Here is a 15,435-nt window from a genome sequence, read left to right as displayed (position 1 = left end):
ACTTGCGTGTGCAAAATTGTGTTGTGTTGAATGTGTTGCAATTTGTACAAATAGAGACAATTGTGAATGCAAATGTTTTCTTTTGTATTAAAGTATAATAATTTGGGCATGCAAAAAAGAAGACATGCATACTGTGTGGATCAGGTGACGCGCATGCACTCATTGACGTCTTTTCTGAGTTAATCTTATTTGATTCATTTGGATTTTAAGAATTTCTTTTCGCTGGTTTAGCCTGGCACGATCCACACACTCTGAGAAACCTGCTAGCACCAGATGGCAGTATTCTGCTAAAACAGACGACGACAGCGGAATCGAGCAATCTTCCCCATTTACGCGAACCACCAATAAAAAATAAATATAAAACGCGAAAGCACCCAATTTACTAAACAATGTAGGTCTTTTACCTTCACAAATGTGATTTACATTTTCTTCTCAATAAAACTTTTTTATATATAGAAGATACGCACAATAACATGGTTTATGATCTATAATCTTAAATCCAGCTCAGAAGCTTTTGTTTTCTTTCTATTTTGATCGTGTAACAGTTTTAATGCACATCATCCTCAGGTGCTTTCATGTGAAAACAATGACACCAGCGCCATCTACCGGAGGTGACGTGTTAGTGTTAGCACTGCTTTCTGCGTACAGGTTTACCTACACGAGCAGAGCTGTTACCTGATTGGCGCACACACAGTCATCAGCTTTGTGTGCATCAGTGATGATTATAGATTAGACATAGCCAAAACGATAGTACGATTACCTCCCGAGTATTTCCCATTTCATTCCCTCGTCTACGACGTGAAGAAGCGAATATGACCATAAGGAATGTGCGGGACCATGGGCAGCGTTACAGACCGCGCATGGCATGCCTGAAGAAGGTGGGTTGGAGCTCCATCCATGGCTCATCACCATTTGCGTTATTTACATTCTCGCCAATGAGTTAAGAATAATGTTACATTTGATTTATATAATCTAACAAATAGTATTTCAAGCCTTAAGGTCTAATGATAATTTTGCTGGTTTTGGTCCTGTAAAGTGTAACTGAGCGCACCAACATAATTAGGCTACTTGAATTCGTGTGATCGTGTAGGATTAATGAAAGATGCCCATTTCACTTTCTATATTAATTTCCATCTATTCCACCCATTCAGAATTTTAAAGCATCCTTTTCTTTGTGAATAAAAATATATTGTTCCCTTGTATCAGAAATAAGTCATATTATTTTGAAAAGTATTCTAATACTGTCCATGTTTTGGTCACAGGGGAACTTTTTAATTAATTCGATTGATAAAAATGGCAAAGTAAATTAATCGTTGTTGCATTTATTGTACGTTGTTTTCAAGTCAGGATTATTTATTGATGATTTGACACTCCATGTACATTGTTTTCTTTTTTTTTTTGTGAGCTTGCAGATATGTTTTAAATGTTTTCCAGTTACAAAACAGATTTTATTATTACTTCTGACCCACAATGATTCAGTCAAACACTTCTATTTAAAATAAATTAATTGTGAATGAAATTATACATATTAATTCACAAACCAACTGCTGTATTAATAACTGAAATCAAAGTGGATTAAAAAATCGAACTTTTTGACTACTTTGAAATGACTCATACAATCAATTTATAAATGAAACACATTGTTACGATTCAAATGGATTCTAAAGATGTTATGACCTAATAAACACACTTTTTACATTGATAGCTGCTCATTGTTTATTAGCAGCTTACTCTCAGAAAAGGTCACCGTGTGCTAATAGTATTAGTATAGCTTTGTCATGAGCCTCTAATGCAGTCCCTCTTCTATACGATACTCAAAACCTTCAAACCCGACAGTATGATCCACTAGACCATATATTATTGGTGCACTACTTTGCTCTTGACCAATGCACTGATAATGACCCAATGACTCGGCCAAGAGCTTTCTGTGATCCATCCCAGAGTGTAGCATGAGTTCACAGACAGTCTTCAAAAGCCAGAGACCCTGACAAAGCACGACAAACTTCAAACAGCTGAGTCACAAATCAATCGCTGAGTATATTTCAAAGGGGTCAGACGCAGCCCCTTCAGTTCATAAACCAGCAGGGAAGACTTCACGGTGGAATAATTTAGTGAGACGTGCGCACAGGCTGCCACAAGGTAAAAAGGCCTAGAAGGACATTTGACATCATAGATTTTGTTTTCTCAAGACGTTCTCATGTTGCACGTCACATTTTTTCCATGTTAGGTGGAGACTGTGGTGTTGGAGATGCAGGACCCCAAAACTGGAGTGAAATCTCAGACCCAGAGGCTTGTTATCACAACCATCCCACATGCTATAACAGGTGAGATCATTAAAAATGGCTGCCGTTTGCATCAGTTGGTACTATTGGTCAAGAAGGAATCGTAAGAAAAACTAGAAGAAAAAATGTGAGATGTGAGACGCGGCATCTATAGTGAAGGATGGAAGGCTCCCCTACTTATTTGTATTGATTTCTGCAGTCTAAGTGCTAGTCATCTGTGTGGTCCATGCATTTAGAGCCTGTGTATGTGGGTCTGAGACTGAAGAATCTATTGCCATGACAACCTTTGAGCAGTAATGGCTGGCTGCAATGACTCTCCTCTAGACAGCTTGATTTCAGGAAGGAGAGCTCTTGTAATCTTCTCCACTCTTGGTCTTAAATGCTGCCAGCCAACTACATACAGCAATGTAAACTACATTGCTTAAAGGGCTAGTTCACTCAAAAATGTCATTCATTCTGTCATTAATTACTCACTCATGTCGTTCCAAACCCGCAAGACATTAGTTTAGATTTGGAACACAAATGAAGATCTTTTTAATGATATCTGAGGGCTTTGAAGGGACACACTTTCAGGGTTGGAAAGATGTTATTAAAGTGGTTTAATCTTAATTTCATGAAGCAAAAAAAACAAACATTATTACCACATTATTTACACGTGCCCACTCAACAACGTTTTTTGCGCAAATAAAGCACTTTTTTTATACAATTGAGGTTAATCCACTGGAGTCACATGGATTACTTTATGATGTCTTTGCTACCTTTCTGGGGCTTGAAAATGGTAGTTGCATAGCAGTTAATGAAGGGACAAAAAGCTCTCAGATTTCATTTGTGTGTTCTAAAGATGAACGAAAGTCTTACGGGTTTGGTACGACATGAGGGTGTGTAATTAATTACATAAATTTCATTTTTGAGTTAACTAACCCTTATAAACTTAATTGGAGCCTGGGATTCTTCACAACATTTATATATATTATTGATTTATTGGAAAGACACCCAAGGTTTTTATTTAAAAATTCATTGAAATGGTATGGTATGCTCCTCAGGCTAGCAGGCACTAATGAAGCCACACAGATTCACCCCTGCAGAGATCTTCTCATTAGTCTCCTATCAGCGGGACACACACTGGTGGACCAAGCCATAGTGCAATACCTATTTTGAGAATGCACCTTAGTTTTGTGTCTAATACTCACTGTTGTTTTGCCTATAATTAAAGAATTTCAGCCTCTATTTTTGCTTCCAATGTAGCATTTCTTTCACTTATACTCCCCTCTGTGACTAGTTTCTCATTATGTTTCTTTATGTTTCATACGTATATGCTTATATTAGGATTGATTGACCGTCATGAGACTTCTTTCCAGTGAAGAGCTAAAAAGGGGCTTAAAATATATTTTAGTAAATCAAGTTAACTAAATGAAATAGTTTATATATATATATATATATATATATATATATATATATATATATATATATAAATTTATACTTTTATTTATGTGTGTGTGTGTGTGTGTGTGTGCTTTACTAAACAGCCAATATCCTTGAAGTGTTCATGCTAATAAGCAACTAGTTAATAGTGAGAATTGGAGCTTAAACTTATGTTACCTTAATTTTGTTTTAGTTTTAGTTGATTATAGTAACCCTGCTTCTCTCTGTCTATAGTCTCTCATGATGTGTGTACTGATAAATCCTGGTGGGCAGATTCAATCTGAAGGGCAATTTTCCCACCCACTGATAGTCTTTTATTGCTCTGAAATGTTTATTGCGTATATTGTTCTTTCAGGGGAAGATATTGTTGCATGGATTGCTAATCGATTCAAAATAGATGCTTCGGGTAAGTCAAGTACATTGTTTTTTGTGTATAAAAATAATAATATCTCCTTGTCAAGGTCTTTATATTACAGATCTGCTTTAAGAAATATATTCTAGTGCTATAAAATATGATGGGGCGAGATGTGGTACTGTTCATTTGGGTCTTGCTTAGATAAATGAAGTAACTTTCTCACACTTAATGTTTAGAGGCCCAAGCTATGGGGACCATGATGGTGGCGTTTGGGTACATCTATCCACTACAAGATCATAAAAGACTTATCATTAAACCAGACACATCCCTGTATCGCTTTCAGGTAACTTGAAATATTAAATTGACCAAAAGTGACAGTAAAGACATTTATAATGTAACAAAAAAAGTTCATCAAATAATTCATCAGCTTTGCCATCACAAGACTAAATTACATTGTAATATAGAAAGCCATTGCAATTTTATTAATATTTCACAGTGTTTCTGTTTTTACTGTATTTTGATCAAATAGATGGAGCCTTTGTGAGGATAATAAAAATCTTATTGAAGCCTTTCAACACATTTTGATAGCACTTTTTGCAGTGCCTTGTGACTTGACACAGTGTAATTGCTTCTTTTACTAATTCTTTACATTTTTTCCATACATTTATTCTTCCAGACCCCATATTTTTGGCCTGCGCAGCAATGGCCAGTGGAAGACACAGACTATGGTGTGTAACCATCTTTCATTTTCCATGCATGCTGATAGGTTGTCATAGCAATAATTCACAGTGAGGTTATTTGTTACGCTTTTAAACAGCTGTCTAAGATAAAGAATTTGATCAATTGTTTTCTTGAGTCACGTCACATCTTTCAATTGCCTTTTATTGGCAAGGTCATATGTTTTTATGTGCATTTCCAGCAATCTATTTGGCAAAGAGAAATATACGCAAGAAAGGGATGTTGGAGCTGCATGAACAGGTAATACCACGTCATATTCTTCTAAATAAAACCTATTATGTGGTAATGCATGAAAAGATTTTTAATTTACTATAATAAACTGCATGACAACTTATTATACTTAGGAAGTAAAACACAAAATAAATACACATGACATCAAAATAGTCTGTTTCTCAACCCAGGAAGAGTACAACAATCTTTACAAATGGATGAATCACAAGTGGGATTTTATTGTAATGCAGGCCAAAGAGCAGTACAGGTGGGTCACACGTGCTTTACTTAAACTATTGGAGAATATTTATAATTTGATGGATTAATCCCAGAATGGGTTTCATTTGAACTTATACTATGGGGCTGTTGAATCCTTGAATCTGATTTTTTTGTAATTTTTTTTCATGGAAACACAGCGAAAGTAGTTCCAGGCTGGTCTCTTTACCGCATTTCAGTTTCATATCACTTCGCCAAATCATTTCAGTAATTTCAAAGGTCTTTACAGCCTTCAGAACCAAAACCCACAACGACATTGGCAGAGCAAATAAATATAGTAAACAAAACATTTCTGCAAGATTCACAATTAGGTGCATACGCACATCAATTTGTTCATAAATTTGGATTTTTCTAAATGAGCAACCGCATGCCTGATTTTTGTTATTTGCATAAAACTGTGAGAAAAAAATGTTTTCTTTTCATATTTTCATTCTTTTCTTGATATTTTCAAGACCCAATGATTTCTTTATGTGTTTTTTTGTTATATATTTAGTTTATGTAGTCAATCTATTTGTGCCAGCATATAACAAAGCCTATTGCCTATTTGTATAGGGCGGGTAAGGAGAGGAAGAAGCCGGACCGGGTGGTTTTTGACTGTCAGGAACGGGCCTACTGGGTTGTACATCGGCCGCCGGTCAGTTACCTCTGGACTGAAATTTGAAGGAATTTGAATTATCTTGCTATTTTCCTAACTCTGATGTCAGGCTCTGGTTAAATAAAGATTCAGAACATCCGAAAGATATTATAGTTAAGTATAAGTGTGTTATTTTCACAGCCCGGAACGGTTAGTGCCATGGACCATGGACTCGACAGGATGGCCGACCCCAATTTGGTGGAGGTAAAGGTGTGTGTGACTATTTATTATAACTTAAGAAGAGCCAAAAAAGGGCATTTTTTAAAAAGAAATGGCAAAATTATGACAAGTAGGCTTTCAAAATATTGTGTATCTGATGAAGAATCTTATAATGAAACAATGCACCATATAACCAACATTAACAGTTATTACTGCTGAGATTATCAAGGCTAGGCTTATCAAGGATATTTCTTGAATGTCACCTTATATCCAATAGGATTTATGTGATCGTAATCTCACTGCTTAGCACTCCAAATGTCTCATTGTGTTCAATAAAATAGCCTTGTCTTACACCCTTTCTCACGTTCTTTTTACAGATTTGATTCCTAAACTTACATGTAGAAGCACATGTAATCAGACGACTTCAAAAATGAAAGCACATTCTCAATGGATCATAAATTGGGCGCTGTCTAATTGAAATATGAATACCTGCTTTTAAAATGACATTGCAAGTCCACAAAGCAACCAGTCTCTTCACTCATAACCCAAACATGTTCAAATGTCAATATTTTGCCTGTAACACTACTCTCTAGTATGAGTCACGATTCCCTTTCTTTGAACTAATATTGCTTCTTAAATTGTTTTTCAGAAAAAAACACCTGACTACTACAGAAGAATTGTAAGTACCAAAGAACTAGCTCAGATATTTAGTTGTAAAAGACAATGATCAAATATAAAATTTGTTCGTTTTTGACCAATGATTCATGGTTTTCTTGCAGATTATGTTCACGCAGCAGTGTATCATGAGACCAAGAGTGAAGTCATCTGTGTCAATTGGAGCGTATGTTACTGTGTTATAACAATTCCTGATCAATTCTGCACTAAAAAACATTTTTTATAATTTAAATATATAAAATAGTTTCACATATAATTATGTAAATATGTTGTATTAAATATCTTTCAAGTCCCCCTGTAGTCAATAATTGTATCCCTTAAAACTCATCTTTGATGATCACCAAAATGCATACATATTTAAACGTTTTTTTCTGTGAAAAAAAAATCTTCATGCCTTTAAATAGCTTGAATGTAACTCCTACACCCGTGTTTCATTTAGTATACGCAGTTCTATGTATATGCAGATTAGCCCTGCCTCCACTCACTCACTCTCAGCTCAGATATCCACTCATTGACGTGATTGGTTACAACACAAGGTAGTTTGTGAAACACCAGCGTTTTTGAGACTGTCTTTGATTCACTGCCGTTTTAAGGAGAAAATACTCAGCAATGGTGTTGACTTTGTGATGAATTTGCACATGGTTTGTCTTAAAGCATATTAACAACATTAAAAGATTTTCACCACAGGAAAAAAAGATTTTCACCACAGGGAGGACTTTAATATGTTTTAATAATTTGTACAATTTATTTTCAATTTTATTGTTTTCTTTTGCAGACTTGTTAAGTACTCGACAACATACAAAGACCATGACCCATTTCTCAATTCCTGCCTCCCAAGTAACCCCTGGTTAACGGATGATGTTACATACTGGACCCTCAACATGCCAAAGTGAGCTCCAATATCTTAAAGTGTTTCAATATCAGAAAATGTTCATTTTAAATAGTAGCAATTTTTTTTCCTCATTTAACACTTTCTGTGTTTGGTTCATACAGTGTTGAGACCCCTACTAAAATGAGAGTGGAGCGCTGGACTTTCAGCTTTGGAGAATTGCTTTCTGACCCTCGGGGAAGGGATGATTTTCGTCTCTTCCTTAAAAAGGAGTTCAGTGGTATGAAAAAAAAAATTTCAATTCAGTTACAATGTTGGCTTTTTTTTAGGTGACTTGAGTGAGTTCTGCCCTTTTTAACAATGGAATTAAATGGTTGATATTCAAATTCAAAACTGCAATAACTGTCATTTATTAGGGGAGCTTGTGACTATAATCTGATTGGTGAATAGGTGAGAATCTTGCCTTCTGGGAGGGATGTGAGGATCTGAAATGGGGTGCTGCAGAGACAATGAAAGAAAAAGCTCAGCAAATTTACAAGTAAGTAAGCGTTTTGGCAAAATATAATATAATACAGATATTATATTATATGATATTATATTATATCAGTCTTGTTTTGTCCACAAAGATGATGAATAAAGGTGAATTCAATCTAAATGCAATATAACTTTATATTTTATATTAACTTTATATATATATGATGACATTTTGTCATCATGAAAAATGAAAGGTTCCTTACAACAGACTCAAATATGTTTTCAAAGCCTTTGTGGTTTTGACATTTTCTTAAAGGAAGTAATAATGGACTTTATATCAGAAGAGAACATTCTAAAATTGGGATTACAGTGAATGTTTCTCTCTATATAAATTAATAATGAAGCAAAGTAATAATAAAGATTAACATCCTTAGAGAGAAAATAGGGCAAAAAAATGATAGAATGCACTGTAGTGAAATAATGTCTATGTGCACAGGCGGATAGTCTTTCTTTACAAAGTGACATGCCCAACAACTTGTCTGGCTCGCACAATACGGTGTTATTAGTTGTTTTCGTGGCTCCATGTGAAAGAGGATCGTTTTGATAACGTTGTCATCTGTACAAAGAAAAACTTTTCTGTTTTTAGCTCATCTTTGTCGTGTGAACGAACCCTTAAACATAAAAAACATAAAACACACAATACACCAGACCCAGCACTGAAGGAAATGAGGAACTTAAATGCACAATGATAATGAACCAAACTACAAGCAGGTGCTAGCAGTGCAAATTAATCTCTAAACCCAGGAACAAATAAAGAGCAGGAAAATGAATCAAAGGAAACTGAAAACCAATGATAATCATACTAAAGTTCTTGAAACTGAAACTAAAACACATTTAATTAAGAATACTGTGACAATAGTGCTTTAGTGTTACACATTTATTCAAATGTTTAATTTAGATTCCAATACAATAGTATTTTATTTTGAGAAAGTTCATAAATGATGAGATCAGGAAATCTCTGTAAACGGTAGGGGTTCCCAGCGGGATATTCCTGACTGTCCTGATCTCTCTGTCACCCGTCTCAGTACGAGAAGGCCTTCCCTTCCTGTTCTCGTGTCTCAACTTTTGAAGAGCCCTGTTGAGCAGGTTCGAAAACCTGTATACCTCATTACTGAGACCATTTGTCTTGGGGTTCCTGTCTCGGTGCGCCCATCCAGTTCTCGTGTCTCTGCTCATTTACATGCTTTGTTTCAGAGTTTCTCCCCCCCTCGATGTATATCCCTCCTACTAAAATGTTTATAAAATTGCAATGAAAATGTATTTCAGTGCATTTCAGAAAATGTATTTCAGTGCATCGTTGCTGAATAAAATATGAATTTCATAACAATTTATATACTATATATAGTTTTACGTAAAATATAAAAAATATGCATCATTTAATAAATGTTATGTTTTCCATTTTCTCTACATGTTTTAACCATTAATTAAACGTATTACATTAGCATTTAATACAGTAATTTTTACTCTTATTTAGGACCTTTTTGGCTCGTGGAGCTCCACGTTGGATCAACATTGATGGCAAAACAATGGACATAACAGTGAAAGGTTTGGCACATCCTCACCGTTATGTACTGGATGCTGCCCAGACTCACATTTATATGCTCATGAAAAAGGTAGCTGATCTCTTGTAAAACTTTGCGCTTAAAATGCTTGTAGCCTTTACGAATGAAATTAATGTTAGCTATGATCTGACGTTTAAGGACTCGTATGGGCGATATCTGAAGTCCCCGGTGTTCAAGGAAACACAGAAGAAGGCCATTGCTCCGGAAGCACACAGATTCAGGTTAGATGTGCCTTTCTGTTAGTTCCTTTTTATATATATATATTAGGGCTTTGCAAAAATTAATTGCGATTAATCGCATCCAAAATAAAAGTCTGTGTTTACATAATATATTTGTGTGTGCTGTATATAATTATTTTGTATATATAAATACACACACATGCATGTATATATTTAAGAAAATGTGTTATTCATATGTAAAATATAAATTTTTATATAATATAGATTATGCATTTATATATATATACAGAATTTAAGCGCAAATAATTCTTAAATATATACATGCATGCATAGGTATTTATATATACAAAATAATAATATACAGCACACACAAATATATTATGTAAACACAGACTTTTATTTTGGATGCGATTAATCGCAATTAATTTTTGCACAGCCCTAATATATATATATATATAAACAGCTTTATAATACATACGTGACATTAAGAATGATATGTATTCCTTTCTAATGTCTTGTAGTGAGACACAGTTGGAGCAGAATTCCAAGAGAAGGCGTCCCAGTCTGAGTCCCATTATGCTGAGACAGCAGCAGGAAGAACAGAAAGCCAAACTTGCAGCAAGTGGACCAGTGGACATCACACAGGTCATGAGCAAACTGGAAAAGAAACAGAGAAAATGAAAGGAGACAGAGCAAAAATAGAATAGATTTTAACAAATATTTATGATAAACAAAAATGATAACCACCATTCTGGTCAAAGCAGTAAACTATTTTGCAAGCCAATATGTTAATATAGGGAGCAATAGAGATTTTGTTGCTATTGTAATGCCATGTCTGTCATATCACACAGATATGTCTAGTTTTTGAAAGCTTGCTTTATATAGTTCTAAAACATCATCAATTTATGCAATCCATTTTGCTTTTTTAGTAGCCTATTGTGTTACTCTTTCCCAGATTTGTTTACTCATTCACAATAAGTTATGTTTTACAAACATTTATGTTATATTTATGTTTTGTCAAACTTTATACATGTATAATACATGTTTATACATGTGCAAAAATGATCAGATATTGCCATGCTCATTATTACTAAAGTTTGTTTTTGTCTTGTTTGTTCCATGTTTATAGCAGTTTCCTTGTAAATCATTATCTTATTAAAATATAGTAAAACCATTTCTGTCATCTGTCGTCACATCATGTGTCTTTATCATTCATGATTGTTTTTGAGTGAAATGTACAGTATATCTGTACCTCATCATATATCTCATCACTGTGTCCATAGTTACCACTTGTCAAAATACTGGCCTGATAGGAAATTAACATGCAATTTGTTGTGTGTGAATTCTGAAATATGTCATAATTTACCCACTTTCAAGTGCTTTGAAACCAGCATGAGTTGCTGTATTCCACATAAGCATATATGGATTAGATTTAAGAAGAACAGGATGTTCAAGCTGCTTATTCCCATTCAGTGAAAGTGAATGGTGACTTTGAATGCCATAAGCAAGATCAAGCCAACAGTATCGTGCAGGACAAGTCTTCTTTTGAAGCTTAACAACCTCTTGCCCCCATTCACTTTCATTGTATGGAAACAAAAACAGCATACATATTCTGCTAAACCTGTTCTGTTGTGTAAGACAGAAGAAATAAAGTCAAATAGGTTTAGTACAACATGAAGGTGAGTAAATGAAAATAAAAAAAAACGGTTGAATATGTCACTACAAAATACTAAAAAGAAAAATTAGGTAAGCTGAGAAAAAATCTGTAAGATTTGCAAAGCATTGATATATATATAAATATAAAATAATTGAAATTAAAAAAATTAATTATGACATAAAAGAGAATACAAAGGACAGGGTTTATTAAACCCTAAATTAGATTAACATATGCTTCTTGAGAGAAAACATATTTTAAGATACATCATTGTAAGTAGCTTTCAGTTAAAACAGCTCAAACATGTATTTTAATCTGGGACTAGGCTTAAACCTTATCTGTGAAACTGGGCATAAATGTCTTAATTATAGGCTTATGGTAAAAACAGCCCCTTGAAAATATATCCAGGAAAAACTATTACATATTTTGTATTGTGATCACTAGATGTCATGCTTGTGTTGCTCTCATACTAATGCAATTCTTTTATTTGCAGTAGATTGTATTTTTTGGATTAAAATTATCCAGACTGAATTTCACCAACTGTTCCTTGCATTTTACCAGCTGCTCTTTTGTATACTATATGGGCAAAATTATTGGGACACGTGATGATGCCACCTTCACAATAAGTCAGTTCATGAAATTAATAATTTATTAATGGTATGGGTGTTTTCTCAGTTGTTGGGCTGGGGTTCAACTTTTTCCAGTGAAGGGAAATCTTAATGACAATTTGGACAATGTTATGCTTCCCAGCGACTTTTTGGGAATCGTTTGCGTTTGCGGAAGGCTGTGACCTAGTGCACAAAGCAAGGTCCATAAAAACAAGATTGGTTGAACCTTTGGGGTGAACTAGAAATGGAGGTTGTGTGAGCCAGGCCTTCTTGTACAACATCAGTGCCTGAATTGAATGAATAAAAAAGGAATAGGCAAAAATTCCTACAGAAACACTTCAAAAGCTTGTGGAAAACTTTCCAGTGGAAGCTGTTAATGACTATATTAATGACATTTAGAATACCATGTCACTACAGTTCATGTTTGTTAATGGTCAGGTGTCCCAATATTTTTGTCTATGTATGTCATGTTTGTCAAAATAATATCCAAACAGAATAAGTATTGTAATAAATTTTTTTTGTTTTATTTTTAAATCACAAAAAACTGCTGTTTTAAAGGAGAAGTTCACTTTTAAAAAAACTTTTGCTGATAATTTACTCAAGATCATCCAAGATGACCATGTCTTTCTTTCTTCAGTCGAAAAGAAATTATTCTCTATGTAAATGGACTTCATTGAAACCAAACGGTTCAATGTCAAAATGAGAGTTTCAGAGCAGCTTCAAAGGGCTTTAAACGACACCAGACGATAATTAAGGGTCTTATCAAGCTAAACGATCGCTCATTAAAAAAAATGTACGTTTTATAAGCACAAATGCTCGCCTTGCTCTGTTCTGTGATGCACGTTCGTGACTCTCCTGTTCGAACTCGTCTCGTTCATCAAAATGAATAAACCCTTTTCCGAGTCAATTTGTTCCTTTTTGTTCATTGAATGAACCAAATGACATGAAAAAAGATTCGTTCATTTTGATAAACGAGTTCTAACAGGAGAGTCACGAACCTGCATCACAGAACAGACCAAGGAGAGCATTTGTGCTTATAAAACGTACATTTTTGTATTTATTTATTAAATGAGCGATCGTTTCGCTAGATAAGACGCCTTATTAATCATCTGGAATTGTTTAAAGCCCTTTGAAGCTGCACTGAAACTCTCATTTGGACCTTGAACCATTTGGTTCCCATTGAAGTCCATTATATGGAAAAAATGCTGGAATGTTTTCATCAAAAACCTTAATTTCTTTTCGACTGAAGAAAGAATGACGTGGACATCTTGGATGACATGGGGGTGAATAAATTATCACTAAAAGTGTTTTTAAAAGTGAACTGCTCCTTGTAGACAGGGGTGTGTAGACTTTCTAAATCCACTATACATATCTGTTTGAATTATTTCTTGGATGTATAGGGAAGAGGCCAAGAGAAGAATTCGGTCAGGAATGGACTATATTGCATTGTCTAAATTTTATAGAGTCCAAATTGTTTGACACAAATGGTAATTAAAACTAATACTTGCATTGCATTGCATGAAATGTGCCCCACAGCTCTGCCGGTTCACAGCACCTGTGCCTCATCTGGCCGTTTATACAGGCTTTTGTGAAGCTCAGTCTATTGCCTCCCCTGGGCTCATGACACTGCCCAACAGTGCTGCTTGCCCATCTCCCATCAGCGTGGCCATCGACAGTACTCCAGCCTCAGAGAGGAGGTTTGATGGCAACGGAGGGCCTTCCTCCTCCCATTTCCCATCTATTGCAGAGGCGTCTGTATCAGAGGAAGAGAACCAGCCTCCTGCCCCTAAGTCTCGTGTGGCTCTGTCACTGGGCAGACTCCTCCGCAGAGGATGCAACGCCCCGTCTGTCTTTGCCAGCCTGTCCCCGAAATGTGCTGTAGCTTCAGGGGGAGGCAAAGTACAACCACTTGGAGTGGAGCCGCTAACACAACCCCAGCCCAGAAGAATTGCAAAGTTAGTTTACACTTTTTGATTCGATTTTGGTCCAATTGATTTTACAATTCTGTATTTGGATTTACAGTAACTGAAAAATACTGTATTTAATGACTTAATGAAATACTGTAAAAAATACTGTATTTAATGATAACTTTAAAATACAGCAATATCTGTCCTAGAGTAAAATACAGTTCATTTTACATTTAGATACTGTGTAATTTACAGAAATTGCTAACAGTGTATGAAAAATATCCTACTTTCACAGCTTTTTTCAAATCAAAGTCGACATCCCACCTGAATGCCGCATCTACCCCATTGATTCAGAAGATGAGGAGGATGATAGTCCTGATGCAGCAAGACGAGGCGTGAAAGAAATCATTTGCCCATGGGAAACTGTCTCCAAACAAGATGGAGCCAGGAGCTAGAAGGAGTCATAGACGAGTTATACTCTTAAAAATAAAGGTTCCAAGAGAGAGTTTTCGCAGCAATGCCATTAAAGGACCATTTTTGATTCCCAGAAGAACCTGTCAGTGATCAGTTCTTAAAATAACCATTATTTTTTTAAGTTTGAAAAACATTTGTTTTTAATCTAAGAACATTTTTCCTCTAAGAACATTGTGGAAAGGAAAGTTTCCATGGATTTTGCAGGTTCTTCATGGAACCATAGATGCCAATAAAGAACATTTATTTTTAAGAGTGTATAAGAAGTAAATACACTGTACCAATTCTCGTGTCATAATATTTTGTCTTACAACCCCGAGAAGGCTGTGTTTAGTAATGTATGAAATAACCTTATAACTGACTTGTCTGTTATTTTTGATAGCTTTTAGGTAGTGCCTACCTGTTATCGTAGCCAATTACTCTATTTGGTCAGTTAATGATGGTTTTATATACTTAAACTCATATTCTGATGTCACTGTTCTTTGACGACTGAAGGGGCCTTATTTTAAAAGATTTGCTTTGTTTGTTTGTTTAACTGTCGTCAATTTGGTTAGTGGTGAGAACAAAATATTTTGTACTTGGTTTGTTCACTGTTTTATATAGCTGCAAAACATGCATAAATGTGAATCGCTTTAAAAGTGTTATTTTCATAGAAAAGGCAGTAAAACAGAATGTGGAAAACATTTGCTGTCTGAATGTTTAACCTTTAAAATGTTTACAGTACAGAATGTGAATTTGTTCATGACTCATGTTTAAATTGTGAAAGTGCCTCAATAAAACATCTCAAAGTTAGTTATTTTGATGTGCAGTTGGTATGTGTTTATATTTAGCATCCAGTATAACTGGTATTTTATTTTTATTGTATATCTTGTTTATTTTATGATAAAAATGTCCCTACTAAGCAAACTGTAGAAGAAGAAAAAAAGATTGGTCATGGGAA

General features: G+C 34.9%; 1 protein-coding gene across 1 annotated transcript; it reads left to right on the top strand.

Annotated features, from left to right (window-relative positions):
- The first annotated feature begins 637 nt into the window (after positions 1–637).
- On the top strand, positions 638–15,287 carry rgs9b (regulator of G protein signaling 9b). The gene is made up of 19 exons (XM_039653370.2): positions 638–878; positions 2,228–2,324; positions 4,060–4,110; positions 4,296–4,402; positions 4,736–4,787; positions 4,979–5,037; positions 5,199–5,275; positions 5,836–5,917; positions 6,059–6,121; positions 6,726–6,755; positions 6,856–6,917; positions 7,527–7,640; positions 7,745–7,860; positions 8,031–8,118; positions 9,589–9,727; positions 9,815–9,897; positions 10,377–10,500; positions 13,654–14,072; positions 14,320–15,287. Exons 1-19 carry the CDS (start codon positions 813–815, stop codon positions 14,477–14,479), a joined length of 1,989 nt encoding a protein of 662 aa, XP_039509304.2. The 5' UTR covers positions 638–812; the 3' UTR covers positions 14,480–15,287.
- Positions 15,288–15,435: the final 148 nt, after the last annotated feature.

The sequence above is a fragment of the Pimephales promelas genome, chromosome 17 (genome assembly GCF_988280905.1).
Source record: "Pimephales promelas chromosome 17, fPimPro1.hap1.1, whole genome shotgun sequence".
NCBI lineage: Eukaryota > Metazoa > Chordata > Actinopteri > Cypriniformes > Leuciscidae > Pimephales > Pimephales promelas.
Note: the sequence above shows the minus strand (reverse complement) of the source record. Positions and strands in the feature narration are given on the sequence as shown.